Source organism: Empidonax traillii, unplaced genomic scaffold (genome assembly GCF_003031625.1).
Source record: "Empidonax traillii isolate 1590-97213 ecotype Southwest subspecies unplaced genomic scaffold, ASM303162v1 scaffold13:size3042203, whole genome shotgun sequence".
Classification (NCBI taxonomy): domain Eukaryota; kingdom Metazoa; phylum Chordata; class Aves; order Passeriformes; family Tyrannidae; genus Empidonax; species Empidonax traillii.
The window spans coordinates 1,326,360-1,340,398 of NW_020955206.1; the positions used below are offsets into that span (position 1 = coordinate 1,326,360).

General features: G+C 44.3%; 1 protein-coding gene across 2 annotated transcripts in view; it reads right to left on the reverse strand.

Moving 5' to 3' along the window:
* Positions 1–14,039, reverse strand: part of MTHFSD (methenyltetrahydrofolate synthetase domain containing) — a 15,818-nt gene continuing 1,779 nt past the window's right edge. For both annotated transcript variants that reach the window (XM_027890660.1, XM_027890666.1), the window contains exons 4-8: positions 13,154–13,267; positions 11,279–11,369; positions 10,314–10,426; positions 9,980–10,105; positions 1–1,234 (exon numbers count right to left, since the gene is read on the reverse strand). In XM_027890660.1, coding sequence (XP_027746461.1) covers positions 722–1,234; positions 9,980–10,105; positions 10,314–10,426; positions 11,279–11,369; positions 13,154–13,267 — 957 coding nt within the window. In that variant the 3' untranslated portion in view covers positions 1–721. The remainder of the gene's footprint in view (positions 1,235–9,979; positions 10,106–10,313; positions 10,427–11,278; positions 11,370–13,153; positions 13,268–14,039) is intronic.

Genomic DNA, 14,039 nt, shown 5'->3' on the forward strand with positions numbered 1-14,039 from the left:
TCTGAGGAAAAGCACAGAAAACTGGTCTTTGCTTTGCTCTGTCACATGGAAATAAGAAATATAAGGTTCACCAAGTTGACAAAAAAGACGAGGAAAGAGCTACAATCTCTCCTACCTGATGTTCAACAGCTCTTAGCAGAACTCCATGGCTGAGCCAGTGTTTCCACAGCCATTTCTTCAAAAGCACAAAAAGGACAATCTCTCTCCCCCTGGCAATTTTTATAAAAAAACCTTAAAACTCCCACAAGGCAAACCCCATTTTTTTTAATGAACAGAACTGTAACCCTCAGGACAGATGTCCTGCTGCTGGTTTTTAAAGCATAAGTTTCCAGGTCCAACCTTTAGATGGCTGGAGACGAATGCAACCACCTCGCTGCACGTGGCTTGTACAGAGCTACCACAGGGCAGGTTTGTCATCCAGGCCTAACAAATGCACACACCACAGAGCAAACCAGCTCATGAAAAACAAAGACACAGAAAGTGTGGGGGTACTTTGTGGGGAGCCGTTTGGAGAAGTGGCTCCTGTGTCACCTGTCTGGACAAACCCCCCTTTGCACGTCCAAGTGCAGGAGTGAGTACTCATTTGTTCACAAAGCTGGCTCTGCACTGTGTTGTCTGGCCTGCAGAGGCCAGAGGATAACCTTGAAAACTAAGGTTGGCTTCTCAGAAAACAATGAAAACATGCCTTTTTTTTTTTTTCTTTCTCCTCCTCTATTAATTCTCATTTCTGACTATTGATTTCTCCTTGTCCTTTGTTCCTCTGACTCTTGGCCAGCTCCACTCGCAGAGCGTTCCCCCCGAGGCTCAGGCCTTTCAAGGAGGATACAGCTCTCTCTGCAGTTACTTGATCCTTGTAATCAAGAAAAGCCCTGTGCTGTGCTCCCTGCCAATTCAATCTGAAAGGAGTCACATGGAATTCCCTCAGAGCACATTTCAGCTCGCTCACTCTCAGGCTGGGAGGTATGTTCCCCACATACACAGTGGTAATGGTGCCAGATCCCTCTAATCGGGGATTTAAAGGATCACTTTCAACACGGTGTTGTCCCATTTGAGCTGAGCCTGCAGCAGCCTGTGGTTGTGTATTTTCAGCCATCTCCTTGTTTAATGCTGCTGCTCTGGTGGTGTTTGCCAAGCCTGGATGTTCATCTTGGAGAGTAACATCCTTGCCCATCTGCTTCTCCCTGTATCGAAGAGTCTTTAGGATGGGGATTTTTCCCAGCATCTCATAGCTGACCTAAAAAGGAGGAAGACATATAATTACAGGATTTCTCGCCTTCCAGAAAAAGAAGATGATCATCAGGACCCATTTGTGCCATAAAAAGAGAGGAACCTTATTATACAGCTATCATGCAGAGTGCCAGAGCATTCCAAATGCTACTAATTGCTGGCCTGATTGTGGAGTAAATACACACTGCAGGACAAAAATAAACATTAGTTTCTCTTTAAGCAAGCAGCACAATGTACATTCAGCAGGCAAATCAGACCCAAACTGAGAACTACTCCAATTTGACATTTATTTATCAGAGCTTTCAGATTTGCATTCTCCTTGTTATCCCTCTGTATTTGCTTTGACTGAGGGCCTGTGCTCCTGCTCTGGCAGGATCCTCCAGGCTCACAATCCATCAGACACTTCCATTCCACAGACCTCCTTGTGCTCTTTCCCCCTGAACAGGATATCCCGTGGGCTGGGTCACACAATGGTGGAAGCCTGCAGCGGGAGCGTGCCTTGGAGCAGGGCTCCCGTGGATGTGGGCCCAGCTGGAGGCACGTTCTCTGGATGTGGCACATCCCCACAGCCTCCCCCTTGTCATCCAACCTCACACACCCCCTGCAGCTCCTCAGCAGACCCCACATCACCCCGTTGGGCTGGAGCATGGAACGGAAGCGCCGGGACACTGCACTTCCAACTGTGAGCCCTCCATCCAGCCAGCCCCAGCTCACAGGCAGCTTTTCTGGAAGGGCTCTTCCCCTCAACAGCTGAACCCCATCCATCTGAGGCATGAGATGCCCCAGGCTGCTCTCAGAGACTGGCAGGAAACACAGTGGTTCCCCAGCTAATGTGGTCGAGCTCTTGGCTTGCAGAGTGCAGTTGGAAGGAGGAATAATTCCTACTTGGCTGCTGGACAAGTTGCACATCCATCAACACAAGATCCAATTCTGAAATTCAGGGAGCAAAACAGAGCCTGGGGAGGTGATGCCTGAGCTAGCAGAGACCCAAGCTAGTAGCCCACAATGTGTGAGCAAGCAAGATATTGCACTCAAGTTGATGAGCCACCTCTCAGCAGGCTGGACAGGACCAGCACCACCATATCCCAGCTCAGATCTCACTCATCCCAGAGCCCCTGAATTCCTGATTCTAAAGTTACAGTCCCAGTGGGTTTGGATCTGCACAACATCAAGTCTAAAATGCACAGCTCTCTGGGGGGAGCAGCCCAGCCCTGAAGTGACTGGAGGAAAACCCAAGACAGGGTGGGGGCAAGATCAGGATTAGGTAACAGGAAAGTCAGTCAACAGAAATATCCTTAATGTTCCCAGGGCTCCTCTTCTGAGGAGCAAACAAGTAGGTTTCATTTCAGGCTGAAACTAAATAAAAATACAACTTACAAAAAGCCTGTCCTAGTTCTGTTGATATAATATCACACAGCAGATTAGGCCTAACCACTGTGGGCAGAGCCACCTCCCTTCTGCCACACTGCAGACCTGGGGTCAAGGTCTTTGGGATCAGCAAGCAAGTTTTGGGACTGAGAACAACAAATCTGGTCTGACCTGGCAGGCAGTGGAAGCAAGGGCTTCCTCTGGGGCTCGGGGCGCCTCCCCACTCTAAAATGTAGCTGTCATTCTCAGATTTTGCAGAGTTATTGCTCTGTGGATTCTTGGACTGATGTGTTTTTCTCAGCCAAGAATTCCGACTGCTGTGTTCGAGAGCAAACTCCCCTTGCCTGGGTGACACGACATGAAACCAAGGGCTGAAGCCACCCTACTTTGCTTTTACTGGCCACCAATTAGGAACATTTGTTGTCCTCTGTCAAATCTCTATGTGAAATGTAAGCTCTATGCTAATTGAACCAAACAGGAAAAACATTTTTCTATTCTCATGCAACTCCTGGGCCCAAAGCACAACCTTTCACCGAGTGTACCGAGTTCCTTTCATCCTGAAATTAAACTTTGTTGCCAAGGCAGGGACTGAGTGTTTGGTTAGAAAGGTGTCCCAGGTTAAATGAGACAAAGGTCTTTTGCTGAGGATGGGTTAGGAGAAAAAGACCCAAACTTCCTTTTCTAGCAATTATAAATTCGAAATTAAGAGGCTTCGATTGAAGGAAAACAAACTATGGAAAAGGGAAAAAAAATAACAGCCCTTTATTAAAAGGTATGTGTGTATTAACAGGAACACGAAAAAAACCAAGTAAAACAACCAAGCAATACCCCTATACCCACCAATAATCCCCTTCAAGAACAAAACCGATAAAACTGGCAAAAAAGAAAATCAAATAGTTCAATTTTTAGCATCCTTTGGTGCAGTTCCAGCCATACTCATCAGGGGGCGCCATCGGGTCACTGGAGATGCAAAATTTGTAATGTCTTATACCATTCACCAGGTGGCGCTGCTGAGTTATCAAAAAGTGCAGAACTTGTAATGTTCTATAGTAGTCACCAGGTGGGGCTGTTGGATCACTGGAGGAGTAGAACTTGCAATGTCCAGCACCCGTCACCGGGCGGCGCTGTGGGATCCCTGGTCGCCGCCGGGTGGCGATGGAGGAGGGGGGAAGGGGGAGGGAAACAGAAAGCTCTCCCAATGGAAGAAAACTCACGATTTTCGGTTGGTGAGGACCCCGCGGTGAGCCAGGCCCGTAACCAGCAAACAGCTGCGCAGAGAACAGCAGCCAAACTCTCCTCCGACAGGCAAAAGACAAAGAAGCAACCAGGCAGTCTCTCCTGCTTGCTACAGCCTCCCCTCTGGCTCCAGAGCTGAGCTCCAATCCCCAAACCCCACCTCCTTCCATACACACACCCTGGCCTTTTTCCCAGTTCCTCCCCCTTCGTTGCTAGGAGATTAATGTCTGGTCATTTAGGGCTCAGGCCAACTCCTTTGTTTATCTGATGGCCCATTAACACATACACGCAGGAGGGGGAAGGGGAAAGGAAAGACAAAATTTCTTGCTAAAATCAGAACTATGACAAAAGGTCAATGGGCAAACCCTCAGCACTTTGTAGATTAAGGCAATCAGAGACGGGCACCGAGAGGATGATCTCTGGAATTCCCAGTCTTTCAAGGAGTGGATTTAGATAATCAGGGGCCAGCACACTCTCTAAGAGACTTCAGCGTGGCATCTCCCCTCATTAAAGAGACAAGGAGTTTTTGGCATCTGACTGGAGCTCCTGGAAATGCTGTTCAGGCTCTTGGGAAATTCAGGAAGATGCAGTTACAACAGCAGATATGTTTTAGGAGGAATTTCTTCACAAAACGGGTGATTAGACATCGAAGGGGCTGCTCAGGGCAGTGGTGGAGTCCCCATCCCTGGAGGTGTCCAAGGAATGACTGGACATGGACAGTGCTCTGGGGTAGGTGACAACGTGGGGATCAGTCACAGGTTGGACTCAGTGATCTCAGAGGTCTTTTCCAACCTCAGTGATTCTGTGATTTTTGTAAGGACTACGAAGTGTTCTCTTTAAAAGCCAACGTTCTGATCAAACACCACCCTGAAGTGATTCTTTCACTCCCTTCAATTCAGCCCTGTGCAAACATAACACGAAAAAGCCTTTACAGTGCCAAAGCAACAAAGGCAGCTGATTTGTCACTTGGATTTTCTTGTATTAGGAAAAAATCATATAAAAACCTACATTAGACAAGTTTTGATACTGTCAGTTGACATCTTTCTGCCACAAGAGACATAAAGGATTTACCTTAAGGGCTGTTGTCCCTGGGGTCTAAGAGAGTATTTCGCTTCCTTATTTTCACCTACTCTTATGCCAGTTTGGGAATTTCGAGTTTCAATTCAGCAAACAAATTCACTGATTTTTTTGGGGGTGATGGGGGTGAGAAGCAAAAGGGCAAAGGGGGCAGTGGGTGGCAGAGGAGAGGAAAAAGCTTGCTCTGCTCTGTTGCAAAAGAGCAAACAAAAGAACTCTGTGGTAGTACAATGTGTTGCTAATTATGATCATGCAAAAAGTTCCTTTTGTCCCGTAAGCTGTGGAGGATTGCAATGATTTATTTCCATGAGGAGAGAGGCCAAAGATATTCCTCCTCTCTTTCAAACAAGCTGCACGTTTCTTGGTCCTGTGCCGGCGGGTCAGTCCTCCCTATCCTTGTCTATCCTTATCCTTGCTTACTGCTTTAGGCTAAGCCAGGATGGAAGGGATAAAGGTTCCACCCCAACTACACAGACCTGGGCAAACCCAGCAGTTGAAACTTCTTCCCTTGCTCCTCCCATCCCTATAAAGTCAAGGCCAAACCATTTATTGATGTTTGTAAACTTTGTATTGAGTGTTGGGATTTAGCTCAATGATTGGCTTTGGCAGCAAAACCAGTTGAAGAAGTTTCCTATTATCCCTTGACCACCGATTCCCAGGCCAGCTCCACACTTCAGCCCTCTGGGGTTGGCCAACAGAAGTGCCTGTTGGTCTGTGCTGTAAACTCACTAACTGAAGTGATTCAGGTTAAAAATAACTCCACCAAAAGCAATTAATCATTTAACACCACTGCCTATTCCCTGCCATAGCTGGGAGAGCCTCAGGGAGAGAGGACAGCAGGGTGGATGAATGCTTCTGGCACACAATTACTGGGCTATGGGAAAGGAGAAGAGGAGGGAAATGTGGCCCCTTTGTGACAGAAACCTGAGAAAAAGAGTCTTGGATGCTGAGTGCCAACACAAATCTCCCAGCACTTAACCCAGACCCTTCACTCTTACGACACCTGGTCTGATCCCAAAGCAATGGAGTGGCAGCTGGACTTCTGCAACATCCCTGCTGGAACATCAGGGCTCCCCTTCACCCTGTGTTCTCCCAGAACAGTGAATGGAGCCACTTTCAATATTTTGCTGGGGAAAATGAAGGATGTGTTTGTCCTGTGTCAGAGCGAGTAATGCTGACCCCTGATACAGCACAGGCCAAGCCAAACACCACTTTGATTTCCCTGGCAGGAGCAGAGGTGCAGTCCTGGTGCACTGCAGATGAGGGAAGGACAGCTCTGGATTGGAGAGTGTGCTGGGCCTGGTATTTAATTCTGCTCCCCACAGCTCCCCATATGCACAGACCACTGATACAGGAATATGTGGCTCTCGTGAGACCCACCCTGGAATCCCGGGCACAGTTCTGGAGTCCCCAACATAAGGAGGAGATGGAGCTGTTGGAGCAAGTCCAGAGGAGGCCACAAAGTTGACAAGGGAACTGCAGCACCTCCTGTATGAACACAGGCTGAGAAAGTTGGGGCTGTTCAGCCTGGAGAAGAGAAAGTTGTGTGGAGACCTCATAGTCCCTTCCAGTATCTGAAGGGGAAGCCGGAGAGAGACTCTTTACCAGAAACTGTGGTGACAGGACAAGGAACATGGCTTCACACTGAAAGAAGGGAAATTTAGTTTAGATATACTGAAGGAATTGTTCCCTGTGGGGGTGGTGAGGCCCTGGCACAGGTTGCCCAGAGAAGCTGTGGCTGCCCCACCCCTGGAAGTATCCAAGGTTGGATGGGGCTTGGAGCAACCTGGGATAGTGGAAGGTGTCCCTGCCTGTGGCACGGGGTGGTAATGAGATGAGCTATAAGGTCCCTTCCAACACAAACCATTCCATGATTCTAAGACGGAGACTGATAGACCCCAGTTCTCACGCTGTGTCCTTAACCAGCTGCCTGTTTCAAGGAGCACAGAGCTCACAGGGATTTAAAGCACAGACAATGCCAGGACAGCCAGGACAGGCCAGCACAGTTGAACATTTTATCATTCATTTGCACAAAATGTCCAAATATGTGCACACAATCCCAGGGCATATTTCTGGGAGCTGGCAGCCCATGAAGTCTGCTAATGTCCCTCAGGAGAGACTTATGCAACCCACATTTGGAATCCATCAGAGAAAAGTGGATTCCACGGACTCTGCAGCAAGGGTCAGATCTGCAAAGGTGTTGAGATGTTTAACCACGCGTGGAAGTGTGCCCTGCTCACACTACCCCTCCAAAACACACAGCAAAACAAAGCCTTGGCTAAACTAACCGCAATTTTCCTCTGATGGCAACACTGTGTCCCTGCTAAAAGTTTGCCAGCTTGGATGTGTGAACTTTTTGAGCTTTACTTTCCAAACGTTCTATCACAGACCCAACTCAAAAGCTGTTTGTTGTCAGATAGTTTCCATCTCTGCTGCAGCACTGGACCCAGGGATTCCCCCCAGATCATTTTGTTTCAGGAAAAAAAATCTTTTCCTACTGCTCTAAAATTCTCAGCAAAAGAATGATTTAAAAAACAGAAGGAAATGCTTGCTAGAATATAGTGTTTTTTCCACCAACTACTCTCATTTCCCTCTTCACGACCCCAAATATTTTAATTGGTCTGTATAGCTGCAATTTAAAATAAGCACAGCACAAATAACTTGGTAATTGTGACAAAATATAATACACAGTGTCCCAGATAAAGATCACAGCTACCCATAGAAAATATTAAATGAGAAAGTAAGTCATTTCATGAATTTAGAGTTCCCAGAAACAATGGGTTAGATTTTCAAGACAGATGGAAGCCAAATAATTCTCCACTGGATCCAAATAAAGTTTTCCAGAGTGCTCAGCTCTCAGCAGCTCTTGCTGCCCTCCAATAACTCATATTGATTTCTCACAACTCAGAGGCAGAAAACTTACCCACAGAAACCTCCCAGTATTTGCATTTACAAGTGTTTCCAGAGTGCTTAGCACTGATATTTATAAAGATTATTTGGTATTAATGATATGGTGGGTCTCATACTTTATTGGAAACCTTTAAACAGCACATAACAAACAAGAACACCTCCTTAAGCACAGAAATCCAGCCCGAAGACATGGATTTGCTTGCTGGGTAGGTACCTCCTCGCCCCTCTGGAGCTGAAAACACAGTGTGTGTGTTACTGGCTGTTTATCCTGCCAGCTTCAGGACAGCACATCCTTCACAACAACACTTAGCTCTAATCCCATGTTTGCAAACACCTGTAATTTAAGCTCTTAATCGCTGTCTTGGCCCGATCCAGCCGATCCAGCCGTGTTCCCCAAGGATAAACCTTTTTACAGTGTATTTTACACATCACACATCTCAACAATAAAGTTAAGCTACTTTCTGTTGACAAAACACCCTATTGAGAAGTGGGGCTTTTATTTACTCACTACCTCTTGGTTCATTTAGTTTTGCTCTGAGGAACAGGAATGCACCAGCAAAGCTGGGATTTGAAGGAGAAAAGGATGGAGAGAAAAGGATGTAGAAGTAGCCAGGACAAGGCAAAGGACAAACATTTAAATAGCCCATATCAAATCCTGCCTTTTTAACACCCTGCTGATTAACCAGACCTCCCACCTCCACAACACTCCCTGCAAGAGCTGAACACAGTTACCACCACAAGCACAAACAAAATAAATGTCATTCATCTCCCTGTGAAAGAATAATGGCCATTTATTTCATCTTCATATAGGCACTACACCGTTTTCTTCTCCCAAAACTGCCTGATATTCTCCAATATTCCTATCTAAGCAACAAAACACTCCAAAGAACCACCAAACCCAGCTTTAGATGTTAAATCAACATTCAAGTATTCAAACAAACATCAATAGTGGTCCATTCTCAGTGAAACTGGAGAAAAATCTGTTGCAGCTAAGGGGAATCAGAAAAAAAAAAAGGAAAAAGTGTCAGAAAGGCCACTTACTGAGAAGTCTGTCACTAAGACAGACAAACTGTGATCAAAAGTATGTTGGCAAGATGGATGGAGCACAAGGGGTAGGCCTTCAACACAATTATATTCAATAATATTCTAAAAAAATTGCAATTCAAAAATAATTCAATGGAAAAAATGCACTAGTACAGACAGAGCTGTTATTTATTTATTTATAACCTCAAACCCTCAACCACAGACAGGGTAAAATGCTCTCCCACCATGGGCATAAAAATAGCGCTGGCTAGAATTGTTTGTTGTAGATACATTACCTAAAGAAATTTAACTCCTTTTGCTGGTTGGCAACCGTTTAACAAACAACTCCTGCTTTCCCTACAAGTATTCCCTTAGTAATTCCTCAGCAGTTTCTGCAAGACATGGGTACAATATTTCCCATTTCAGTATTCCTACTGTTAATCATGCAGGACTGTGTCTGCTTCCTAACTGGATGTTTTTAGAAATGAAAATCCAATGACAAAGGAAAAGTTTTCCCAGCATTAACTTCCAGTAAAACAATTCAGTAAATGCTGTTCTGAAACTATTTGTGAGGCTGAGGAAGTTTCTGATGATCTGGGCGGGAAGAGAAAGGGCAAACCCATAATACAATAATGATCAATAAATAAAGATTCCTGGTTTAAACCAGTCACTGTTTCTCCACCTGAAAACAAGCTACAGCCACAAATTTATCCTTGGAAAGTTAATCCACTACATAAACAGGAATGTACCACCACCAGGTCATGTTTTGCTTTCATAACCAGAGCAGCACATACTCTATCTGCTAGTTCCAATCCCCCTGCCATGGGCAGGGACACCTTCCACTAGACCAGGTAGCTCATAACCCCATCCAAACTGGCCTTGAACACTTCCAGGGATGGGGCATCCACCACTTTTTTGGGCAATTCATTTGGTACAGCAACCTCTGCTGCAGGGATACATTCTCCTCCTCACCATTCCCACTTGAAACCCCCTGAACACGGATGCTGCTGTTTTGTTTCACCTGAAAAACACACCTGCTCCTTTCCCAAGTATTTCTAACACAACAAATGTGTTTATATTCAAAAATGTGGGGTTCACCAACAGAATGTTGGCACCACTGTTAGCAGAGGGAACTTGCCTTATGCCATATTATTCCTTGAGGTTTGGATCGCTTGCAATTAGTCTTGATAATTCTTGTTGGGGTGAGGATATAATCCACAGTTAAATCATGATCACCAAGAAGCTCTTCTTCTATGTCAACCACCTACAAAGGAACAAAAGATTTGCTAAGCGGTTAAAACCAAATTGACTAAAATTGTGCACCATCCCTGATGTCTTGAAACACATGAAAATACGTCAGACAGTGGAAATAAAGATGCCAAACCAACATCATTCCATGTCTCTTCTTCAGACAGACCAGTCAGTATCACATAATTCTGGTTTATTATTTGAGAGGGGATATTTTAACTTACCTGACAATCATGGACAATGGTAACTACAGGTGTATCCTCCTGCACTGCACCCATTGACACCATCATTGCATATTCCATGTCTGCGTAACCTTCCCCTTTTCCAATTCTCCAGCCTAAAACACATAAAAGTAAACAGTGGGAAAAAAAAAAAAAACAAACCCAGCAGAATGGAAATCTGATTAACTGTTAAAATCATGTAATTAAACTATGCAGTCTGCAACAGATAAACCAAGCACAGAGTCGTAACTCAGGAAAAACTCAGATCAGCATCTCTCACAGAATGCAACTTTCCTTGAAATCAGCACTGAAATGAAATAAAACATCAGTTTCAATGAACTCCTAAAGGATCCCAGGAGCCCCCCATTCAGAACAAAATCAAACTTAGTCCACTTAACACAGCAGGTTATTTACCCATTGTACTCAGAACCTTCTGTTCATGTCCAACATAGGTTAAGGTGGGTAAAGAGGAATCTGGGTCATACACAGAAAAACATGTTGTTTTAGGCAATGCATAAAGTCAGTGGAAAAATTTCCACCACCAGCAGGTCTTCAAAATAGTAGAAAATGCAAAATCTGATCCCCAAAGAGGTACTGACTCAGCAGGTCTAACGTGTGTCCTGTCACATCCTGTGTGAGCAGAGCAGTTCCTCTGACCAGGGAGCCTGCTTTGATTCTTTCAAAACAAAAATAATTGCTTGCCTTAATAGTTCTCCTGAAGGCCAAAGCACAGGCCCACATGCCCTAAACCACACTGCTGCCTGCCCACTAAGTGCTGGAGGCACTGCTGCTTCCTGGTTGGATTGGGATCAGGGATTTGTCACACAGAACGGACAGAACTCCAGACCACAACTCAGTTCCAGGGATATATTCATCTCTGCCAAAAGGAACATGTGGTGTATCCTACTGACACTGTGAATTGTGACTTAGGACCCTCCTCCTGAAAAGCTGACAAGGCTTTTCCTTACCTTTTTCGGAGACAGCCACAGATCCTACAACAACCAAGTCCACTCGTGCTCTCCCATCCAGCCCCACAGGCACACTGTAGTCTTTCACACCCTGCAAGAAAAACCACATTTTAGGTTCACTCAGTGCAGAGTCTTCCAGCCACTGGGGCAGAAATCCAGGATATTTTGATAAATCCAACTAACTCCCTATTTCAAAGTGTCTCTTCCATGTATAGCCAAGTGGTGCATGTCTGGAACGTTATCCTCTAGGGAATCCTAGAATAGATTCCCTACTACAGTAACAAGAATTTTGGCACACTACAAGGAGAGCTGAGGGAGGTGGGCACTTTTTTTAAGCAAGGTTACTTACTTAGGATCAAAGCCTCGTATTTTGAAACCCTTTATTGGAAATCTGTTCCTAAAAATGAGGGCAACTGACACTTCCTACCTTAGCACTACTAACTTAGAATCATAATTATGTAAACTCATACCAGAGGACTACAAATTCTTGAATTAAGTCTCACACAAAAATCACAAAGTTAATTTAGACACAGGCAGATACAGCATAAAGAAGTCTTAAGTCACACAAACTGATACAATTTTTTTTTTCTTTCCCTCTCTCCCCACTCATCCCAACCCACCCCTCTTCAATCTACTCTCTAAAAAAACACAACCTAACAAAATTGTGTCCAGAGCTGCAGAAATTAAAGATTATCTTCACTTGGGCTTTCAAATATCACAGGTTTAGAACTTTTAAAGTGATTCATTCACTCAAGATATGTGTACAGCTTAAGTCCTCCTCAGAAGTTCGTGCTAAATCAATCTTCACAATAAAAAGACGAACATTTTCTGTGTAGAGCAGAAAACAAAAAAAATTCAGTAATTTGTGGCTGACTATCAGTATTAATGTTCATTATCCACTTCACAGCAGTGTGGTAAGGACTGTTTGCACAGTGCTTTGTAAATATAAACTGCCAGCACTATTTATTCATTAGTGGGCCTGGGTGGGGGGGAAAAACCAGACACATGGTGGTAAAATCACAGATCACAGAAACAGGCCAAGAGAAAGGCCTCTTTCAAAAGTGCTCTTCAACCCTGAAAAGCTTAATTAGTTAATGACCCCAACAGAACTTGCAACAAAGAAAGTCACTACTAATTACTACCCATTTACAACCTCAGTTGTATACGGGATTACTGTAGAATTTTAGTGCCTTGAGCAGGAGATAAAGAAGGAAATAAATCGATAAACTGGCCTGTTCTTTTTGTACGAGTTAGGTTTTCATAGCAACTCAAGAGGAATATAAAAATAACAAGAGGTTTCTCTGCCAAAAGCCTTCAGCTGTACAATATGGGATTGTAACACGAGAGGGCAGCAACAGACCACTCTGCAGGACAAAAACCTTACCGAGTTTTTGTGCCTCCACTGAGGCAAATGCCAGAACTGCTGTTTCTTTAGACCTAGTATTCTTAAAGAACTTATCTTTCCTACTGAGTAACACCTAATATTCTATCAAGATTATGCAAAACCTGTAATCACTAAACAGGTTTCAGTAGCTCAAAACTGTAGAATACAGAGACATAATTTATTAGAAATAAATTATTTCTTAGGAGTATGATTTATTAGAAATATAAAGATGTATCTCAGCAATAAAAGTTGCTCATAATGTTCCAAAAAGCACTGAGAAAATATCAATACCACTTTGCTAACAAAACATAGCAAGAAGACTAAATTTCCTCATGATTTAAAAATTATTAATGGCAGTTGTGTGCGCAGACCCAGAAATAACATCCCGGCAGAATTATACTTGAAGCAGCATTTTCAAATTCTGGCTGGTCTGTCATAACAACACAATCATCCACAAGTTAATTCAGGCCTCCCTCATCTTTCATTCCTACCTGAGACGTGGCACATATTCTCAGGATTTCCTTAGTTGCACCTGGAGGTGGAACAATCCTATTGAACAGCCCAGTTCTCAGGCGTGGTGTGGGAACCAACAAAGTCTTCCTTGCCTGTGGAACAGAAGAAGTTGCCACATTAAAAGCCTTGTTTTACACTAAAGAAATAATGTTACTATCACACGGTAAAAATTATGTGGCCAATCATCTAATTTGCTAGAGAGTGATTAGTGTTGTTGATCGTATAGTGCTTGCAGATTCATCCCTTCCAGTACAGGAAAATTCCAGACAAGGGTTTATTTAAGAAATAAAAGGTAAGACATACCTTTAACCTTTAAAGATATTTAAGGACATACCTTTAGAGATTCCCTCTTTAAAAGTGTATGTTTAAATATTTTTATAAAGTTATCTTACAATGTCTTTATGAGGAGGAATTGCTTCCCGCTACCAGAGGGCGGGGTTAGATGGGATATTGGGAAGGAATTCTTCCCTGTGAGGGTGATGAGGCCTTGGCACAGGTTGCCCAGAGAAGCTGTGGCTGCCCCATTCCTGGAAGTGTCCAAGGCCAGGTTGGACAGGGCTTGGAGCAACCAAGCTTGGACAGGGCTTGGGATAGTGGAAGGTGTCCCTGCCCATGGCAGGAGGTGGAACTGCATGTTCCCTTTAAAGGGTCCTTTAAAGGGTCCTTTAAAGTCACTTCCAACCCAAACCATGCTATGATTCTGTGAATCCTCATTGATCTAAAGTGCATGTCCACAAATAAGTGACACATATCAGCTCCTAAAAGTGCACAGGTGTGAGATAAGCTTGTCACACAATTACCTTGTGATAGAGGCAAGGTCTCCTCAAATTGTGTTTTGGGGAGTAAGAACACAACGACGGTGAA